Source organism: Nannobrachium achirus (assembly GCF_963921795.1).
Source record: "Nannobrachium achirus genome assembly, chromosome: 8".
Classification (NCBI taxonomy): domain Eukaryota; kingdom Metazoa; phylum Chordata; class Actinopteri; order Myctophiformes; family Myctophidae; genus Nannobrachium; species Nannobrachium achirus.
In genome coordinates this window covers 33,012,473-33,035,299 of record NC_137817.1, presented here as the reverse complement: position 1 = coordinate 33,035,299, position 22,827 = coordinate 33,012,473, and the positions used below count along the sequence as shown (strand labels likewise).

The window sequence follows — 22,827 nt, the reverse complement described above, 5'->3', positions numbered from 1 at the left end:
AAAAAGAAAGGCAAAATAAAGTTTGTTTCATCAACATATGTAGCAAAAACATTTTAATAGAGGAAACATTTCCACTTCTGAATTTGTCCCATTTAATTGCATTGTACATTCTACACAATCTCTCTATGTCGTCCTCAGACGAGCCCTCCATTGTTGTCTCCAGTCATCTTGTTTCTCCATACATCTGGCCAGCTCGTTTGTGCAATGAACCAAATACTGGCATAATATCCATGTCAACTTTAATTACTGCAATTTTAATTATACATTTATGGATAGATTTTCACAAGACAAGCATACAGCCATATACTTCATTCCCTACTACAAGCTGCACCGCATTGTGAGCTTGTGGATCTGCTATTTAATATTTTCAATTTGCATCAAGATATAGCAAATTCACGCACATATTCAGCTATGACATAAATGAGCCAAAATTGGGATGCGACGTGCAAGTGGTTCAAAATCCTTCACCTGGGCATAACAGGAGAACGGAACCACAAAAAAAGAGAAATTCCACCATCTATCACCAAGGCTCTCAGATATGAGAAGATGTAATCTCTGCATCTGTCTTCTCCTCTGTTGGAAGTCATACATCTTCTTTTGTGTGGCCGGCTGGCCGCTATGCTTGTGTAAACTGCTTCTCATGAGGTGCAATGGCTACATTCATTCCAAAGGCCCCCGCCCTCTCCCAGCCTGGCGTGGAACAAAAAGACAAAGGGCCTTGCTGCTGTAGCCTGCAGTCACAGCTGTGATAAGGCTTGGCCTCTGTTTACCGTGTGGGACCTGCTGTGCCATGTCAGGGTTATTCTGCCTATCGTAGCATTATGGCATTTCACAGAATACAGCCATCTGATAAGGACTGTGGTGATAATGATAACAAAGCCCCCATTGGCCAGGGGGCTAGAGTAGCATCCATTTGATTGGGCCAGCCAGTGTGTCTGAAGGAGTTTTCACCATTGTGAAATCCAACAATAAAATCAACAGCAATGTGATTGGCTGAGCACTGATATGATAGGTTGGACCTATCAGTCTGTCTCTCTAGGACACTTGAGCTAAATTCTTTGTCTGTGTAGTACAACGGTGTCACTTGCTGACAAGTACTGAGTACTTGTCAGCAAGTGGAGTATAAATTAAGCGGTTGTTTGACTGGAAAGCCATATAATGACTGTCTGATATTGAGCATACAATAAATAGAACTACAGTGAAGACGATCTATTGAATTAAGAGGTCAAATTGTCATTGTTCGGCATGTGGCTCTCCATGATCCTTAGATTTTATGATGTACGTTTTTTCACTAAATTGTACGTTGATTTGTACAAATAAAAGTACAATTTCTCTATTAACTCACCATGTATCGAACATAAATAACTGCTGGCAAGGCCAGCATGTCTGGCTCACAGAGCTGCGTGTGTGTATGCAACCTTTGCCCCTCAGGGTCAGAGGGATCATTCTAGTTCTATTATTGTTGGCCGAGACTCCTTGGTAACAGGCATCATGGCCACAAATCAGTTTAGTTCATATGTGAGTGGATAATGTGAGAAACCTTTTTGTGTGCAGGAGTCAACGTTCTAACAGCAGGGAGTAATGACTAACAGCCTTCTCCCCATGTTGTTTTGTATCGATAAATCAGTCTACAACTGTGTACACTGTCAGGTTTTCTGAATTTGACGGGCAACATTTCAAGCAGAGTAATGAGATCCTCAGTCTTCTCCTCAGGCCAGGCTCCCCCGCAGAGGGTGCCAACATACTTCTGTCTCATGGACACAGTAAACCCAGCAGCTGGCCAGGGTGCATGTGAACACCAGGCCTCGCCCAGGCCACGGTCCAGAAGGCTGTAATGTTAGTCTTTGATGGGGAGAACCCAAGGCCTGTGGCGGGAAACAATATCTGACGGCGAGCCCGGTCTTAAAAAGAAGTGATTTCAAAGACAGTTGACCCACATGACATGGAATTACACCTGGGCTATGTAAAACAAACCCTGCCTTACCACATGTGGTAGAAGGGATCCACAGCACTACTGACCTTTCAGCTCAATGTGTTTTCGAGGCATTTACAAGTGTGGTATGCTTATTTGTTATTTGCTATGGAGAAATGAACATTTGAAAATGCGTATTAAACAACGAGTGTAGCAGCTTTGTCTCAACTGCTCTTTGTCCATCTGGCAGGGGATTATACTCGGTCTGGCTACAGCGGTGACATTTCAAGGCTGACATCAGAGTGGAAGAGCTTTGGGACTACCATACGCAGGGTCAGACAGTTAGCACATATGTAAACCCCCATGGCCTGAAACCTAAGCCTGGCTTTTGCGTGTGACATGAGAAACCAGCACTGTCCTCCACAGTGCACCAGGCAAAGAGAATGGGGAGAGGGGAAGCTTGAGGGTGGGGTGAGGAGTGGGCAGGCAGGCAGAGGAGTGGTAATCTGTCAATTATGGCTGCTGTTGCAGCTAACCCCACTGGCTCTGGAAAGGTCTGGAAAGGTCGATGAGGAAAAACACAAGATAGAAGGAGTTATGGAAACTCCACGTTCCCTCCCACGGTTGACAGAGGAAGATAAAGAGATTTGGAATTTGATGCAAGGACGCAGAGCCTAGTACTGGCAAGTGGCAACCTCTGGCTCTTCTTATCATGAGACTGGCCCCCTGCTGAATTCTGGGTAATAGGTTGTACAGTATCAAGTGCCTCACTTGCAAGTTTTAAGAGGTTCAAAAAGGGGCCCAGCTAAGTTTATAATTTCAAACACTGCCTTGGTTTGGAGTACCGCTCTTAAAAGATCAATATACGATATGATATAACTGGAGCAGATGGCATGTCGCACAAAAACATGCCACTGACCATTCATGGGCACTCAAACATGCTCCATGTCACACAAGAATGCAAAACTACTTGCAAGCCAACTGTACAACTGTGCTGTACTGTCCAGAGAGGCATATATCTTACCTCTCCAGCCACAAAGAACAGAAGTGGTATCTCCTCCTCCTTGGCTTTATACTTGGCCATGAGCTTCTCTGCAATTGGCTGAATCAACTCCTTTGCTGGCTCCAGCTCTCCTTCTTCCTCTGCGTCTGCATAAACCAGAGAGGGGGAAAAAAAAGAAACAATGTCAAAGTATGTGAAGGCTACAGGGGGAAGAGGAGAACGAAGAAAAGAGGTCACGTACTGTAGGAGTGCAAAATGTGCAGATAAATAAAAGGAGACCATATTAAAGGTTGTGAGGTGAAGCAAAGACACGTAGACAGCTGATGAAGAAATAAAAAGAGCCAGATGGTCTCCAACTGTCCCGTCCAAACTGATCTCCTATCTGATCTCTAGGATGGCATGAACGTTATGAAGGCATCACTGTGCACTCAAATACCTTCATCTGAATTGTATGGATTTATTGTCTTGTCACATGCAGTCTCTCAAGAACAGCCTAACTGAGCTCGAGTTACAACTGAGCTTCAAGGATCGACCTTTTCTTTGACGATGGCTAGCCAGATTGTGTCACATGTGACTCCTCCCTTGTCCAACAACTTTGATGTACAGTAAGCCCCTTCACAGAACAGGGCTGTGTCAACAGATTACATGTTTCTGTAGTGTAGACATACGTGTATTCACAAATCTACCAAGTTAGTGGTACTCAAAGTGGGGGCCGCGGACCCCATAGGTCTTTGAGGAGGATCCAGCAAAACAAGCAACAGCTAAAACACTTTATACCTTGACAAATGTTTCAACCAACGAAAATCACTGAATTGAATTGAGCTAGAATTCTGTAATAAACCTAATCGAACAACAAAAATATTCGCTTATTCACATGGCAGTGTGGCACAAATCATTTTTAAATGGGCGTCTGTAGTCTAATACGTATCAATTTGGGGGTCTCTTACAGGAATATGTTTCAGAACCACTGCACTAGCAAATGCCTTTCTGTTCCTCACTCCATTAACATAGTGATGAAGAGAAGAAATATTTTTCCAAGGTTCTTGGATCCAGCTCAATATTCCATACACTCTGACATTCAATCTGCTTCACATTAATGCCAACTCATTCATCCTTGAGGAAAGCAAGGCACGACCCCATGCAGAGTGCTGTGCTGTGGAGAACGGCGTCCAATGCCCATCTACTCACCCACAAAGAGCACGAGGCAAGGCCCCTCGTGTAGCTGCACAGCGTTGGACTCGCTCAGTTCGAGGACGGGCCGAGGATGCCAAGGAAACAGCCGGCACTCTGGGTCATTCAGCACCTCCACGCGGCCCTGTCGCGTGATCATGTGACCTTCTGTGTCCAACAGAATCAGGGTGGGAATGCCTAGGGACACAGAATCACAAACAATAATTATCGGACAGTGTAATAATTATTGACATCAATAAACGGAGGAAACATCTTATACTTTCTATTCTAATAGTATTTGGGTTTATTCCAGTAAAGGGATTTTACAAGCATCAGAACGACATGGTTCCAGATCAATTCTTCCTACGTTAACACAGTGATACAAAGGTTTTATACACATTGGGGGTTACGTATGACGTCTTTACGTCAAGCCGTCAGTCGACACAATAATGTGTTTCCGTTTCCTAGGCAACTAGGGTTGGTGTGACACCAAACTTTAAACAACTCCGGGGTTAACTTCATATTATGGCTTTCTGTGAGAGATTCTACCAAAACAATCCCGATAACGGCCTCAGAGGCCCAGAGTGATAAATACATATTTTCACTCTATCATGGATGATGACATTGGTGAAGAGATGGATAAAGAAAAGAAAGAGTGTGTGAGAGAGAGAGAGAGAGAGAGAGAGAGAGAGAGGGGGGGAGGGTGTCATGGTGTCATCCTGTCTTTATTTCCCCTGCATTACTAGGTCATACAATAGTACAGTCCGTTCCTTTCCTTCCCCCACCGAGTTCATTTGTGTCGTGGAGAGACAACATGAAGGTCCCCCCAAGGCGGTAACCAGCTCTCTGTGCTCTCACCTCCACCGATGTCTGTTACTGGTAGAGTTTTATTTATTTTTTAAACTGAACCTTTTCAGTCCTGCCATGTTTCCCATTGCAATCTACCATATCACATCCTTATCGCAAATGTGCACACAGCAACACGCAGTGTGCATTCGTCTAAGAGGAAAATGAGCATGTGTGTGTGTGTGTGTGTGTGTGTGTGTGTGTGTGTGTGTGTGTGTGTGTGTGTGTGTGTGTGTGTGTGTGTGTGTGTGTGTGCCGGCGATTGTTTAGAGCATGTATGTTTCATGCATGCATGTGTGTTTGTATGCCGTATGGACTAAACTAAAGGGATGGGAGCTGGCATGAATAGCATGGTTTTGAATGTGTGTGTTGGGGAAGCTATTGACTCGTCCTGGGTGCATTCCACACATTCCATTCAGGAGAGGCAAAGAGCCAGCACGCTAACTGCATCCACACTTCTCTATGCAGATGGAGGGAATCACAGAGAGAGACACAGAGAGAGAAGGAGAGAGAGAGACAGACAGACAGACAGACAGACAGACAGACAGACAGACAGGCAAAGAGGGAGCAAAACAGCCCTTTTGCAGAGAGCAGAACCGTAAACTTGATTACCAGTTCACATTCCTCTGGCTGTTCACTGTTCCCTGTCCAGTGCAATAACTGCCTGCCATTGTTCCTTTTCTGTACGTGACGTTATTAAGAGAGACAGACAATCATCTAGGCTTTCATCCACTAATTCTCTCTCTCAGCATCTGAAGCTTGCGCGCACACACGCACAACACACACACACACACACACACACACACACACACACACACACACACACACACACACACACACACACACACACACACACACACACACACACACGCGCACACACACACACACACACACACACACACACACACACACACACACACACACACACACACACACACAGGGAGAGGGGGGATCAGTAACGTACCTTGTATTCCATACAGTCTGTTCAGTCGTGACCGTCGAGCTTCATCTGAATACGGTACTGCCAACCAAGGCATCTCACTGAAGTACTGCTTAAATGACTCCTCTGACCTGCAGGTGTCGGGACAGCACAAAACAAGAGGCAGGTGAATGGAAGACGTGCGATTGTGTGTGTGTGTGTGTCTGTGTGTGCGCGCATCAGTGACAGACATGCACGCTACATGTCCTAACCAGGAAAAGTAGAGCGATGGAAGAGAGCACTGAAACTTACACAATTGCCATAAGGACTCTCACCTGTCAGCGCTGACAAACACGATCTCAAACTTCTGACCGGATTCCTTGACAGTTCGATACGATTCCACCAACACCCGGGTCAAGCTGCGGCATGGAGGGCACTGGCAGAGATGGAGAGAAAGCGCATGATCAACAAACGTGTGTGTGTGTGGCATATCATGCTTATTGCATGGCACCGGGCATTCTCACTGAATGTTAAATGATGGTGCACTGCATTATGTCTACAGTGAATTCTGACCAGGCATTTCAGTCTGACCTACTGCAGTAAAAGTCCAATTAGACGAGTACTGTATATGTTTACGCATGCATAAATATGATGTAGAGGGGGGCCGTGAGAAAACTACAAATTATGATACCACACAGCAGAATTCTCAGTGTTAACATTAGGGCTGTCACGAATCGATTATGACATTTAATATGACGATTAACTGTCACTCAAATAATTGCGATTAACGATTTAATTGTGTTTTTGTCGTTGACAATTACATTTCTGTTTGGCTTGTAGGCTTTGAAGCTGCACATAGCAGATATGACACATAACCTAAATATACAAACAAATTACTTACATATTTGACAACTTTATACTTTCAAAAAGAACATTGATAGTGGAAATAGCCGAGCTTGTAGATCTGCTATTTCCACATTTTTTTTAAATGTCTGAAAATATATTAACATTTTTCAACATGGAAACGATTATGACGCTTATGACAAAATAATTGTGACTATGTCAAATAATTGCGATTAGGGGGCGCCAGGTGGCCTAGTGGACCAGGCGCATGAATGCCTGTCGGCGTCGCCGGTTCGATTCCCGATCCGGGCGACCTTTGCCGTATGTCACTCCCTGTCTCTCCCCCATTTCCTGTCAGTCTACTGTCCTATCCAATAAAGGCAAAAAGCCCAAAAACAAATCTTAAAAAAAAAAAAAAAAAAAAAATGATTGCGATTAGACGATTATGTAATAATTGTGACAGGCCTAGTTAACATCTATCCTTTTGTAACTCAGCAGGTGTACAATGCACACTACATGTGTACACTCCCAGTTGAATGAACACTGAGGATCCTCCTGTGTACCTCCCAGAGAGGCGCAGCTTGTTGTCAATGTGAACACAGAGAGGATGACTGATAGCTGCGGTGGCTGTTGAGACCTCCACTGCCCTGGGCATTTCCTGGCTCTCATCTCACATCTCACCAGAAACTGGGAAGACTCTTTTCCTTTTGTATCCGGCTGCATTTAGATACTACTCCCCCTAATCCCTCCCTATAGCTCAGAGCTATTTATTGTTGTTCAGCGTGCGTGAATGTGCAGAGAGTCCTGCCCAGCTGGGGGAGTGGTGGTGGTGCAGCTGCTGGTATTAACATGACATCACTCTGCCAGGGCAGAGGTGGAAAGAGGAAAACAACCAAGCAAGTCTAGCAAAAAGAAGGAAAAAAAAGAAAAGAAAAAAGAGAAAAAGTGCAAAATACTGATTACATAATGTCTCAAAAAACTGTGATTCTTGTTTGGAGTATCATCTTACATAGAGTATTTTTGGTGATGTACGTCTGATAGTAAGCATTGCTATAGACTGTTTGTTCAGTAACAGGGTTCCCCCCACATCTCTCCAGCTCTTTGATAATCAGAAAATACATTTTCAGGACGGGATACCAATTTAATCCAATTAGGAAAGAAAACGCATACAGGATACAATACAATTTGCAGACAAGATTGGATCTGGGACACAAGCTTATACATGGGTTCTCTCTTGATTGGATTACATTGGTGATCCACCTGGGAAAAGTATTTCCTGTTTACTAAAGAACTGCATGGAGATGGGGAGACCCCTAGTTATTAAACAAACTCTCTATAGCAGTGCTACTATCAGATTATAGCACAAAAACATCACTTGTGGTTTGAGTTTTTGTCTGCATCTTCAATGTAACAAACTGAACTGCTGATTAAGCAACGACAACGTGTAGAACAAAAGATTGTGTTGGCCCAGGAGCTAATACTATAACGATATATATATATATATATATATATATATATATATATATATATATATATATATATATATATATATATTATTTTTATGTATAATTCGTTTTTGACTTTTCAAAAGGTCATTTTTGCTACTCTCACACAGCGACAGTATGTAACATTTGTCAAGGGTCTTCTTGGTATCCTGATCTTTCCTTTCAGGTCCCTAAAACACAGGCAAAAAACATCAACCGGTTTTGATCCCAGTGGGTGTCAAAGCCAGACACTGGTATTTCATGCTTGTAACGTTGTCTCGACAGTGGATAGATTTATGCTGGTAAGCATGGGAGAATGTGGTGTCAAAATAGTGGCAAATAAAATGTATGCCATCTTCTTTTCTTTCTTTTTGTTATGCATCTGTCCACATTTTAATACAGATTGGGAGGCTGAGCTGTCACCGTGTTCCATGCTCATGAAGGGGTTTGTCTCTATCTGCAGTCTGCTCTGGCAGCTGTTTGGAGTGGCAGGCTTCAGCAGCAGCAGCAGCAGCAGCAGCGTGTAATGCTGGATCTCATCAGGAACAGTTCACCAGCCATATATACTGAGCCTTTCATGCATCACCAAGCCACCGCCTCAGCTTTGAACCGTATTAGCAGTGGTGGAAAAAGTACTCAAATGTCTTTACTCAAGCAAAAGTGCTCAATACTGCAAGGTAGAAATACTCTGTTACAAGTAAAAGTCCGGAATTCAAAATGTACTTGAGTGAAAGTACGAACGCATTGAAATAAAAATGAAAAATGATCAAAAGTAATTGAAAATATGTAGATCGGCTGTTTTCAAATAGCCTACTTATAAAATAGGGCTAAAGTGGATTAATGTATGTTTTATAATATAATCATTTATATCTGCAAAGTAACTAAGTTTTCAAATAAATGTGGTGGAGTAAAAGTAACATTTTTGGATCCGAGATGTAATGGAATAGAAGTAAAAGTTTTGGAAATTGTCAATTGTAAATCTACTTAGTTACTTTACACCTCTGCCGCGTATTAGCTGGCACAGCCCAGGCAGAGACAACACCTGATGCTGCCATGCAGGAAGCGGCTGGTGACTGATGTCAGCTTTTCCAAGGGCCAGAGGTAGTGATGAGAACAGAGACCGGCATGACTAACTGCTGTTAATGTACACATGAAACACAATGGAGGCTCTCCTCCTTCCAACTGTCCCCCGGGCCCACCATCCTTTTTGATCAGTTCAACCGACCATTCTGCCCTTTCCTGCGGTCAAGGGCGTCACAAGGGGGGGGAGTGGGACTGAGTTACTAGGGCCCAAGGTGGAGGGGCCTTTATTATTTTATACTTTAGCTATTGAAAAATAGCAGACCTACAAGCTCACAGCGCGGCACTGCGAGCTTGTAGATCGTTGTGAAAATGTGTGCAAATCTTTGAATACCGGTATATGTCTTTTTTAAGCGAAAATATGCAACTAAAATTTTGCTTCTGGGGGGTCCCTGGAACAAAATATTTTGAGATGGGGGGTCTGTGGCCAAATACATATCATTTTGGGGGTCCTTCACATGAAAAGGTTTGAGCACCACTGACACAGTAACATAGTTTTTCAAAAAACCTTTTCAAGATTTTTCAAAAATAGCAGATCTGCTATTTGCTATCTGCAGAATTTGGTGTGACACCCCTGCCCGGGTCCCAGATCCTTTTTTTATCAGTTCGACCGACCATTCTGCCCTTTCCTGCGGTGCCGCACTGCCCCTCACTCTCTCGCGGAGGCCTCGGTTTGTTTTGATAGAGCTAATGCTTACATCACAGGATACGCGGAGGTCTACAAAGTCAAAGGGAGGGTCATCACCCCCCCCCATCCTGTCCTCCTTCCCCTACCTCTCCCATACTCACCCAGTGTGCTGAGAAGTACACGCCCACATAGTGACCCTCCAGGGAGCTGCTGTCTGTTGTCTGTCTGTTGTTCCTGAGCAGAGGGCCGGCCACCACCTCCGCGAATGGCTTTGGCCCCCAGGGGAACTCCAGGCCTGTCAAAAGAGCGTCCCAAAAGGGGAAAGGATGATGTTGGAAAAAGGGAGGATGGAGGTGAGGAGAGGAGAAGAAAGCACAGAAAACAACCACGTGTTAAGATTAGTGGACGTTCGAGTTAAGCTTTTTCTGATCAACAACATGCTGCTTATTCAGAACCGGCGCTTGTCTCTGTCACGGCTATAGGACTTTGAATTAAATCATGTTTGTTTTGTACATAATGCATGACGTTGCATTTAAATCTCAGAGCATGGCCCGGAATTCTGTCCTTGCGGTCCGGGCACCTAGGCTCCTAAGTAGCCTGACAGTGCATCGCGGGTTCGAGGCCCGTTCCCCACGATCTTTAACGCATGTCTCTCCCCATCTCTCTCTCCCCGTCTCCTGTCAAAATATACGCTATAACGAAGGCATAAAAGCCACCAAAAACACATTTAAAAAATAAATAATCACAAAACATGTCTCACACTCAGAGGCTCTTCTATGGCTGGTGTCATCTGCTTTTGGAAATGCAACCGCACACTGGTGCACAGCAGATGTACAACGTGGGGTTAATGGTGACCGTGAGCAATATTTTAAGTTTCCTAAGTGAAAATACATTCCCCTTTACTTTCTTTCACCAGCGTCTTCCCTTTTCAAGGTGTCTTCATTGTTAGTGTAAAGCTCCCAAAATGCGTTCTGTACAAAAAAGGGGTAGTCATGAATAAAATCTCAAATGACTGGCCCATAAAGACCTCTTTATGTGAATTCCCTTTTTGAAGGGCTTCATTAGGCGGGAATGACACGTCTGCAATGTGTTGCCAAGGGCTTTTATTGTTGTCTTGATTGTAAAAAATGCTCTACATGAGTCAAATCAGGCCTTTCATTGCACTACAAGAGAGAATGTCCTGTAACCTCACCCAGCCCCACAGTACCACAAACTCACTTACAGTAAAGGAGAATTCCGGTCTAAATGGCTTTCTTTGTTAGTTTGTCTCCTAAAAACATTCTTATAAGGTCAAGTTTATTACGTATTGACAATTCAAGTGGTTAAATATCTAAAACCACACATAGACATGAATCCAAAATACACTGATGATTGTGCTGTCAAACAGTGAAACTATATGGAATCTATGAAAAGGTTGTGGGGGTCCCTGCTTCATCCCTCTCTCAATTAAGGGGTCCTTGGCCTGAAAACGTTGAAGACCCCTGGCCTACAGTACAGCGTTCTGTTCCTTTGCAATACAATCAGTCACCTCTCAGCCTTTGCCATTTATGGAGGAGATTAATGCACCCACATCAAGGCTACATTTAATGAATCATTGGGATAATATGTTAGACTTGGACTGGGGATATCAGTCACAGCTCTCATGGTAAATCCATTCCCACTCTGTGGTTCTGCAAGCAGGGATATGCTCGTCTCCCTCTTCACATGACTAATGAGGCTTTCTTATGTTGGCAAAACAGGGTCTTAAGAGCAGGATGTAAAATATTGGGATACGTTAGCCACAGATGACATTCCCTCTATACCAGAATGGAATGCAAGTGCGCTCTTGCTAACTGGCTGTCTCCACTTTAAAGCGCAAGAAATTATAGGTTTGTAGTTGTGGGAGTCAGACATGGGCACTGTATAATATGCATGCAATAACAGCAGTACAGTAGCATCCACAAAAACACAGAGGGAAATGCATTGTGAAATGTGTTCTCTGTTGAACGATGCAGCGCTGCAATACCTCCAGGCCAGCCCCTTGGTATGAACCACTGTGAGAATGGCTGTATGTGTGCGCGTGCGTGCGTGCGTGTGTGCGTTGCTTTCGTGCTCGAGTGTGTACTTGTAAAAGACAGACAGAAATATATTTAGAAAGAGAGAAAGGAGAGGCAGAGAGCAATAGGGATAGAGTGACTGAAAAAGAGATACAGAAAGAGAGGAAGAGACTTAGAAAGACATAGATAGACGACAGTACAGCACAGTACATGTAAGCGTATACAATGACAGTATGTGTATACAGTAAGAAAGAGTATGTGAATACAATTGACACAAACGTCAAGAAAAGTGACATCTTGGGACTGGGAGCATTCACTGGGCCTCGTAGGGGAACTGTAAAACAGCTATTTTTAGTGTTTGGTTGGAATTACAGCTGGCTTAAGGTTAGGTTAAGGGTTAAGTGTGTGTGTGTGTGTGTGTGTGTGTGTGTGTGTGTGTGTGTGTGTGTGTGTGTGTGTGTGTGTGTGTGTGTGTGTGTGTGTGTGTGTGTTTGCGTGCGTGTGCGCACACACAAGTGTGCTAGGCGTGTGTTAAGCGTGTGCTAGGCGTGTGCAAGGCTAGCAGTTGCTGCTGAGCTCACCTTTAGGGTCATCTCGGACGACCAGTAAACCATTTCGACACACCACCTTCCCTGTGGCCACATCCACAAACACCAGAGACGGGATGCTGGTCACTTTGTACTTGTTCCATAGCTTCATCTGTAGGAGAGCAAGAGAGAGGGAGTTAGTGGGATGGTCCATTCTATTCTGTTCAATTCCAGAACTACACTGTATCCTGTGTGCTAATGAGAGTGTACAAAATATAACTGTGGTCCATTTGGCTAGACTTGTACATTCTTAAAATTACAAATTAACAAAAGATAAATTAACACTTGGGATTTAACTGCGTAGAAAAGCAATTTCATTTGTTTTCCAGATAATCAAAGGAGCAGTTCCCAAGTACTTGTCGGACCACTTCTCCAGAGTAGGGGATGCAGGATGTTCATAGGTAGTCCAGTAGACTACAGGGAGTTCCTCTGACCCCGTCCCCCCCAGTTCAAGTCGCTTATACTATATGCAGCCATAACAAAGTTGAATGCTCTACTAACATTTAAGTTTAAAGTTGACCTAAAATCATGGCTCCACCGAAATTCGAATTGGACTTCACTGAATTTGTTCCACAGCCAACCATTCCCCCAGAGTTATAAACGTCTCACTGACATCCTCCATGTGTCTTATCCTGCGCCCCCCCCCTTCCTTTTATGTTATCTAGAATCAATACTTAGGTAACATCACAATTCCACATTTGTTACAATAAAGAGAGCGAACAACCCCGAAGAGTGCACGGGATGTATTTAAAGGGTTAACCGTGATTCTCTCTGAAGAGCAAGAGGGACTAGGAATTGTACAGGCTGAATAAAACAGCAGAGTAATAGAGGCCCTGCAATGAATTAGCTGAGGGCACCAAGCGTAGCGCTGCAGGGCTGATGTAACTTTAAAGAGGCTGGTCTTGGCGCAACATTCAAGAGGGGTACTTTGCCCCCTGCTGTGTCATGAATAAGAGCAAATGGGGAAAAATGCAACCTACACATCCACACTTGACAAATCCTCTTGCAGCATACTGCTACCACAGGCAGCACTTTTACTTCATCCTTCCCGTGTGAATAGCAGAATGAATTATTGAGGCATGTTGGAATGTGTGATACGCTTTGACAGGCGTTTATGAGCGACCAACAGCCATAAATCTAATTATAGCATCTCCTGTACAACGGAACGATATGAATACAGCCTCGTAAAATGTAGAACACTCTTTACAACCGCAGAACTGTACACGGAGTGACACTATAAATAGAGAGCATGCTCAGTGAAGTCATCAGCATCAAAGAACAGATGAAGCATTTCATATATCTGAAACCCACTTTACATATCAGAGGGAATAAGAGCCCTCCAATGGTGAAAAGCAAAACAACTATGTCCTGAAGAGCATCATGATTTGAAGTATTACGCAAGGTTGCTGCTTTGCAATACCAACAAGTTATTGCTTTACTTCTTTCTTTAGTCTAGGCCTAGTCTTCTGCCCATCTGGTGCAGGAATTAGGAATGTATACCAGTGCACTATGGTTATATGTGGCATTATGATTTAAGCTGTGAGAACAGAGCAGTAGTTCTTCCAAGAGGCAGTGAGACAAATTAAGTGAGATCTGCTACCCACGGGGGCTTGGTGGACCAAGCCTGGAGTGGGTTCTGTTACCTTTCAGCTCCGGGGCCGAAGAGAACGTTTTGCTGCTCTTTTAATGAAAACAATGACTTCACTTCAGGATCCAGGCTTTATAAGATTCTGATGCACCGACTGAATCCGATGGGGTAGAAGGTTACACATAGGGCTGTCACGATATGACATTTTACATGACGATTAATTGTGATTCAAATAATTGGCGATTAACAATTTAATTGTGTTTTTGTCGTTGATAATTACATTTCTGTTTGGCTTTTAGGCTTTGAAGTTGCATATGGCAGATATGATACACAAATACATTACTGACATATTTGACAACTTACTACTTAAAAAATAACATTGATAGTGGAAATAGCCGATCTACAAGCTCACAACGCGTCGTGAGCTTGTAGATCTGCTATTTCCACTATTTCTGACATTTTTCAACATTCACGATTATGACGATTATGACAAAACAATTGCGATAATGTCAAATAATCACGATTAGACGATTATGTAATAATTGTGACAGCCCTAGTTACACACATGTTTCACATGGTGGGATAAGTGAGTGTAGACTATACAGCGTAGTTAATGATGACGTGTGGGACATCAACAGGGTCAACCACAGGCCCTCTTTGGCTGCAGAGGTCAGACGCTCTGTCCCTCGGAGAAGACAAACCGGAGCCTCTCGACTATGTTGGTCTGGAAGTCCCTCAAACGCGAGCTTCAGCCCCTGCCACAGTCAACAGTTTTACCATGCACTCCATGCTCTCCAAGGCCTCTGGAAAGTCAATCTCTGTTTGCAAATTGATGGTGTTAGGGGACATTAGCTGTGACTGTCAGCGTTAACTAATGTTCCCAGCAGCACTACAGTGCATCTCGGTAGTGTAGCCATTTCACGTGGCTGCCTGTTGTCATCCAACGTGAAGGCTTGACTAAAAGGTACTAAGAAGGTGAGTAGGATTGTTGACTTAGTTTGAAGGGGAGTTGAGAGTGCAAAAACATATACAGTACAGTATGGTAGAAGGACTGGTTCTGCACATGTCATTCCCCAGAGGTACCTGGATATATTGGCAAGGCTTTGAAGTATGATAACATACACATTCAAACTTAAAGAGAAGAGAGCTAGATCTATTTGTTTAAACGAGTGGTTCAATAATCATAGAAATGTGTTTATTCATGGAGATTATCTTCTTGAACCAAATGGGTGCAACACAGCTTATCGTCTTACTGTGCTTTATCCAAAACTGGAGGCAAACATCAGGAACACAAGACAGAGATAATGCCCGGGATGGCCAACAAAAAGACGTCACCAATCATTTAACCACTTATTTTATACTTTTGTTGTTTCAGAGAAATAGCAAAAATAGCAATAGCCGATCTGATGCAATTCAATGTGAGCTTGTAGATCTGCTATTTTGCCTATAATGACATGACATGCACAAAATAGAGACACCAAATTCAAAGTGGTTAAGGCCGGGTTACATTTGTACTGAGGATGTTACTGTGCACTATTAGGATTCTGAGCCTGTGTAACGAAGAAGGCTGCTGAAAGAGTAATCGTGTGGCAAATGCTGAGGCAGAAACAAATCCGTCTCCTTTCACTACGTCTAGTATGAAGTGCCCCTGAATTATGTCTGCCTGAGCTGGGCTGGCAAGCAGTACCAACAGTTGCTTGATGACTCTTGGCGTAGTTTTGCCCGGAGCGTGTGCCACAGCTCTAACGACTGTTATGATTTCATGGCAGATGACTGGCCTGATGTTTATAAGAGTTACCCACATTTATTTACTTGCAGACTTCAAACTAATTCACTCTCCGTTGCTGAGGATTCTAATTCTGAATAGGTGGCCATGGAATGTATTCACACTAAAGTCACTGTGAGCTTACCTGGTGGGTTTTCAGTGACATTCCTGCAGCTGGCTAGCAGTTTGAGCTGATTTCAGTTATAAAACCCAAGAACTTTTCATGCATGAAGATAGCTTTTTACCCTGCCTGCATGCATGCATGGCAGGATATAATACATTGTGTGTTTCTGACCGTCAATTAAATAACTTAAGAATTCAGCTACACCGAAGAGATAGCATTCTCTGTATAATATGTCAAAGGTCAAGGTGACATGGATGGATTTTCATGACACTTGATCAGTAGACCGGCTCCAAGAGACCATTAACTTTTCGGCCAAGGTCAGCAGGTCACCATCAAGGTCCAAGGTCAAAATAGTCTAACCTAACGCAGACATTCTATGGCCCCGACGAGATCTCATCGGCTCCTCCGGCGCCTCGGAAGGGACGCGGCGGGGGACATGACTCCTGCCGCTGTCCGCTTTGAGTAAATGAGGAAGTGATCCGTGGTGGAAAACGAGCGATAAATCATAGCGATTTTATAATTATAATGGATAAACCTAAACAAACAAGTTCACATGAACAGAAGTAAAATAAGATATCTGAACGGCTACATATATTTCATATACAATTAAAATGTCGTGAGCCACAGTTACAGGGGCGCTATCCCAAGCTTTTCTTTCTCGAAAACTCTGGATCCCGAGGCTAAGGTCAAAATGACCAGTGGCCATATCTCATGTTGGTGTCGGCAGGGATACCAGATTGAAATTGGTTAACCCATTCAGAACGGGTACACTATATTGTGTATCATTATTTTATGCTTTAACTATTTTTGAAAAATTGTAAAAATTTTAATTTTGACCCGATTCTATAAGTGTCTTTTGAATCCTTCTAAGATTTTTTGAAAAACCCTATGTTTCTATGTCAGCAATCTGGCTAGCCATCGTCAAAGTAAAGGTCCTTTTCACTTAACTGGAGCTCAGTTAGTCTGTTCTTGAGAGACTACTATGTCAGTGGTGCTCAAACCTTTTCATTTGAAGGACCCCCAAAATGATATTTATTTGGCCACGGACCCCCATCTCAAAATATTTAGTTCTAGGGACCCCCCAGAAGCAAAATTTCAGTTACAAACGTCCGATTTGAAAATACATTATATTCAAAGATTTGCACACATTTTCACGACCTTTTCAAAAATAGCAGATCTACAAGCACTCGGTGCAGCGCTGCGAGCTTGTACATCTGCTATTTTTCACTGGTTAAAGCATTTCGCACATAAGGAACTTAACACTGGCAAAACATTGATTCATTTGTTCCTTTCCAGAGAACTTTAGTAATCTCACACAACATCATTGTGAATACACGAGTATCTCATACCACAGAGATCACTGTGACTGTTTCAGCAAAACACTGCTTCTTTGTGGAAACTCGCAGGCTGTGTATTATAGCATAGACAATATACAGTAGATGGTGACATGACATGACATGTCATGATACTGTATGCTTTCTGAACACATAAATCAACCTGTCACATCTGAGATGCATATTTAACGTAGTTCACATGGTCCTAGTCACATTTCTGTGGTCTGGTCAATCTTATGAGTTGAGTTGAACAAAGAATTGGTTTGTGCTGCACTGTATGTTTTACCCATCGAGGACAGATGTTTGTAGAAGTCAAAGGAATGTATGACCTAACAGAATAGGAAAAGAGCGTATATATTAACTCTTTGCTGCAGTGCACAAGAGCCCTTCTATTCATTATCAACATCAACAGGCAGCATGCTAAGCTATATACTAGTTATACAGTGGATTAACTGTGCTAATAACCCCCACAGAGAGCCCACCAACTGTTAAGACACCAGGGAAATATGAAAATCCATACTAACAATCCATTTACTCTTCCAGGCACGAAGGCGCTAGCCTTGCACCATGCCTAGTGCTCATCCTACTGATTGGATCACGCATGGCTGCGGTTCCATTTTCCAGAGGCAAGGCAAGAGGGAAGCAGCCCACTGTGGGGCCTCTAGATGAGTGTGTGTGGATGTTATATCGAGCCCAATAATAGGCTTTGCTCCAATGAATCAAGCTATCTGCATGCATCTCACACTGGAGACTGTAGTGGGGAAGGGGGCCCTCACCCCACTGATCAATGCAGGATCCCGAGAAAATGTTGGTTGAGGTAGTTAAATGTTTAGATGAAATCATGCCTATAACATTGCCAAGCACCTTTATGCCGCTTCCTTGTTGGCTAAAAGTTACTCTATAAAGTAACCAACCCTATTGACTTGAATGGGAAAATGCAAAAACGGCAATCACACTCGCAATTTCCCAGAATTGCACCTTTCTAGTTTATTTTTAGCCCCATATCAAAATGTAATGGTCACATTTTGACCAGTAGGTGTCACGACATGATATATGATTATATATGGTCTGAGGAGGGTGTCATGTTACTCCGATGATGTCATGAGAGGAGTCAGCCACACAAATGCGAATGCTTTACAAACCTTTGAACGTGCACATCTGCATACTTTTCATTGCACTAGCAACCCACTTTGACAGTCCCCTTCCATACATCACACACACACACACACACACACACACACACACACACACACACACACACACACACACACACACACACACACACACACACACACACACACACACACACACACACACACACACACACACACACACACACACACACACACACACACACACACATCTATTGTACCCATCCCCTTCAAACTCTTCCCAGCTTGAATCTCAGCCTGTAGACTGTGAAATGTGGCCTCTCTCAGTAACCAACGGATCTTGTGGAGGCTGGCTGAGTGAGAGTCACTTAATTCTGTTGAGAGAACTAGAGTGGAGGGAATTCCTCCAGTCAACATTGTCCATTCACCCATCATTGTTCCAGCCGTATCCTCACACAGATCAGCTTTCACTGGGCTAGACCTGAGGCATCTACCATACACATGTGGACACACCGCTGCCCTATTACGACAGTCCAATACAAAAGAGGACACCTCCCTGTGGTATTAGAGGAAGACAGGGACGTGCTGGCCATTGGGAAAAGCGGGACAACTCCCGAACGGCCGGTTCATTCCCGGCCGGTCCAGACCGGCCATTAGGAGAACATTTTTAATAAACGGTTTCGTTCCTTCATTCCATTTTGGGGGCTGGGCGGCCAACAAAATAAATCGTCACTGTCGGGCAGAGTTTCAAATGTATAATTTTTTTCACAAAACAAAGCCCAGCTTCAGCATACAAGGCTGTTGCACAAAAGTAGTGAAAACAGCAGATCTACAAGCACACAACGCCTCGCGATGCGAGGCGTTGTGTGCTTGTAGATCGTCTGTTTTCACTAGTTTAAACCATTTTTAAAATGATAAATACAAAACAAACGGTTTTGGACATACAGTACAAGGTATCCACCCGACAACGACGAAATATAAATCATGTACAGTAATTGGCCCACTGGCTTGTCACTTGTCATGATCTGAAATGGCAAATCTTAGAGTAGCAGCAGCAGCCCTATAGAGAGAGATCTCTCTCTATAGCGCGCAATGAGGGCCTCTCCAACTCTTTTTCCCGGGCTGAATCAGGGGCCCAGCACGTCCCTGAGAGGAAGATATATAGTTACTTATCTTTCAGTAGAACATGTAGGATAATCGTATGCTATCCTATGTTGAGGATAAATTGTATCAATCTCAATAACAATGACATCTGTCTGTTTTATTTACGGGTAATTTTGGGCATACTGCAACAAACTTCCTGCCAAACAAGCTACTGTAGTTCTGTATCTTTATAGACAATTTAATTATGTCCACAGGGGGAATTCCCAGTGCCTTTCTTTACAAAACAAAATTGTTCTCCTTCTCCTCATAGTCTTCCCATTCATGTAGAAAAGGGATTTACTGTCACGGCGCTGTTTGTAGTCTTTGCCGTGTCTCTGCCCATCAAATCAGTGAGCATTGAGCAATAGAAATAGGAGGAAGTCATGTCACTGCTTCATTTGATTCGATTTTACAGTTCAAACTGATGCATATGCTTTAGAAGAGGGGCAAAAACATAATTAAATTCTGACACCGCAAAGGCAAGGAGACCAAGTCCTTTATTATCTACAACTAGTCCTTACCCGTTCAAAGATATGAGCTCCGAAATGATGTGCAGTGTGTGGGTTATGGGGTGTGCACTGTGCACACAGTATATGAGGGATGGAAAGTAACTTTCTGGTGCTTGCATGATAATATGTAGGAGCATCAATGTAAGAAAGACCCGTTTCGTTTAAAGGCTACAGATATACTGTGTACCGATCTACATGACAACATCTGAAAGAGGGCCAGCCAACAACCCCCCCCCCCCCCCCCCCCCCCACACACACACACACACACACACACACACACACACACACACACACACACACAGAGCTGGTTATACATGTTGCCCCATGCTAGATGCAGAATAGATATGCCTCATGCTAGATGCAGAATAGATAGTAGTTACACCATAAAAATGCTAATATACAGCATACGATTTGTGAAAGTGACAAACGGGCTTCACAGTTATGTCAGGTGTGTTCATATGCTAATGGTGATGCGATTTCAGATCAATTGCTCCAGCCACTGAGGAGAAACGCTGTGACAGACAGACAGACAGACAGACAGACAGACAGACAGACAGACAGACAGACAGACAGACATTCGCAAAATTATAGTATAGATGGTCACATGATCACTGAAACTGGGCCAATACATTTAGGCTGAAGTCATTTATCACGGACCACATGAGGTGTCTGTTCTTTTCTGTTATATCTTCCGTAAGCCATTGAGTCTGTGTTTGTCTTCCTGTCTGTCTGTGTGTACTAGCTGGAGCTGTCACGATTGCATGCATTGGTCATATGATATATAAATACTTGTACATTTCTGTTTGCCTTTTTAGGCTTTGTAAACAAGAATTACACAGGGCAGATATGACAAATAACCCCAAAAATGACTGACCAACATAAATAATGTACTATGGCCAAAGCAAGCCATACTGTAAGCACATTATACTTAATAATTTTATACTTAAAAATAGTGCAAAGGGCAAGGCTTGTAGATCTTCTATTTTCACTACCGGTATTTTAGAAAATATTTTCAACAGATGAATTTATACATGAAAGGACCCTATTATGCAAAATAATAATAGAAATTAGCAAAATAATGTAGATTATCTAAGATAACTGAGATCGGGATTATGTAATAGTTGTGTGACAGGCCTACTACCCAGCTAACCCCCACCCCCTGCCCCCGCCCCGACATGGCTAGTTAAAGCCATTTGTCTTTTATTAGGTCTTCCTTAACAGAGCAGTGTGATCTATGTCTCTAAAGGTTTATTTTGGAAGGCCAAGAGAGAGAAGACTTCATCTGATTCCTGTTTTGGGCAAAAAGGCTCCAAGACGTTTTTCTTTTTCATGAGTCTAATGCTCAAATAACTTAGATAAATAAAGAAGAAAAGAAAAGAAGATGATGTAGATAGGAACAGGAATCAAACTGAAGCTGATGACTAACATTTATCCAATCAAAAACTGCAATGAAGCCACATTCTGTTTACAATGGTGTAGTTTATGATTGCATTAAACATGATTTTTGGATGGATGCCGCTGAGAAGAAACTGTGCAGACGTGCCTTGTTCTCTGGCCACAGCCGCCATGCTACAACTCCCTTTTGGCAATGTCTCACATGTTACCTCCCGCCCCTGCCCCGTCCAGCACTCAGTAACCCCTATCCTCCTGTCCCAGATTAAACCCTGGACTCTTTGCTTTTCCATCTCTGCTGGAAAACTGGCCAATGAACTGGTCAAGTCTACTCAACCTTCTGCGTTCCTGTAGCAGAAGAATGATCTCTCCAGGGTAACAGGAAAAGTCGACCTAAAACAAAGTCGACCCAAACTTGTTTCCCAACGGGTCCGTGGCCTTAAGCTAGATGCAGAATAGACACAAATCTAATCTTTGCTTCTGGGGGTCCCTGGAACAAAATATTTTGCGATGGGGGTCCGTGGCCAAATACATATCATTATGGGGGTCCTTGACATGACAAAGTTTGAGAAACAATGATATCAACATAAGTTTTTTCAGGAAAACTGTTAGGATTTAGAAGACATTTTTAGAATGTGCCTATCAGTGGTTAAGGACCCCCAAAGTGTGTTTTTGGCCGAGGACCCCCATCTCAAAATATTTTGTTCCACGGATGGACCCCTATCGCAAAATATTTTGTTCAGGGACTCCCAGAAGCAAAGATTAGATTTCGGTCTATTCTGCATCTAGCTTAAGGCCACAGGCCCAAGATTTCTGTCATCACTTGGCTATGCTCATAGTTTCCCCTGTTCTTTTTTTGATTGTCCATTTGGGATTCTTTTTTATTACTGGTTTACCAGTGATTAAGGTGGAATGTTACCCTTTTCTTTTTTCACCCCCTTCTTATTCTACCACATGTACTTATTGTAAGCCTCTTCTTTGTGTCCGCTAAATACCCCAAATCTGGATGTAAACACAGCAGGCCTCTCATTCCACTCTACTGAGCTCATTACTAAAAGACGGCACAATACAATCTTTTATGATGTCTAAGATAGAACCGGTTTCACATTAGGGATGGGACAATATGAACATTTGATATCACAATTTTTGTGACAAAATAAATCGTGATTTACGATATTATCGCGATAATCAAAATTCATTATCCTGGGGCGGAACATTTGCCAAAAACCTTTTTTTGGCAAAGACATTTCATAGAGAGTGAGAAAAAGACTGTATCAAGTATAAGTATAAGTACCTTTTACCAATAGAGGGTTTAAATGGTACTGGACATGCAGCTCAGCAAATAAAAGGTG

The 22,827-nt window shown here is 43.1% G+C and overlaps 1 protein-coding gene across 1 annotated transcript in view; it reads right to left on the bottom strand.

The window, feature by feature from the left end:
• The window catches only part of nxn (nucleoredoxin), a 75,028-nt gene that overhangs the window by 2,356 nt on the left and 49,845 nt on the right, over positions 1-22,827 (bottom strand). Inside the window, exons 2-7 of the mRNA XM_080732156.1 lie at positions 12,503-12,620; positions 10,047-10,180; positions 6,186-6,286; positions 5,896-6,002; positions 4,104-4,283; positions 2,937-3,061 (exon numbers count right to left, since the gene is read on the bottom strand). Coding sequence (XP_080588282.1) covers positions 2,937-3,061; positions 4,104-4,283; positions 5,896-6,002; positions 6,186-6,286; positions 10,047-10,180; positions 12,503-12,620 — 765 coding nt within the window. The remainder of the gene's footprint in view (positions 1-2,936; positions 3,062-4,103; positions 4,284-5,895; positions 6,003-6,185; positions 6,287-10,046; positions 10,181-12,502; positions 12,621-22,827) is intronic.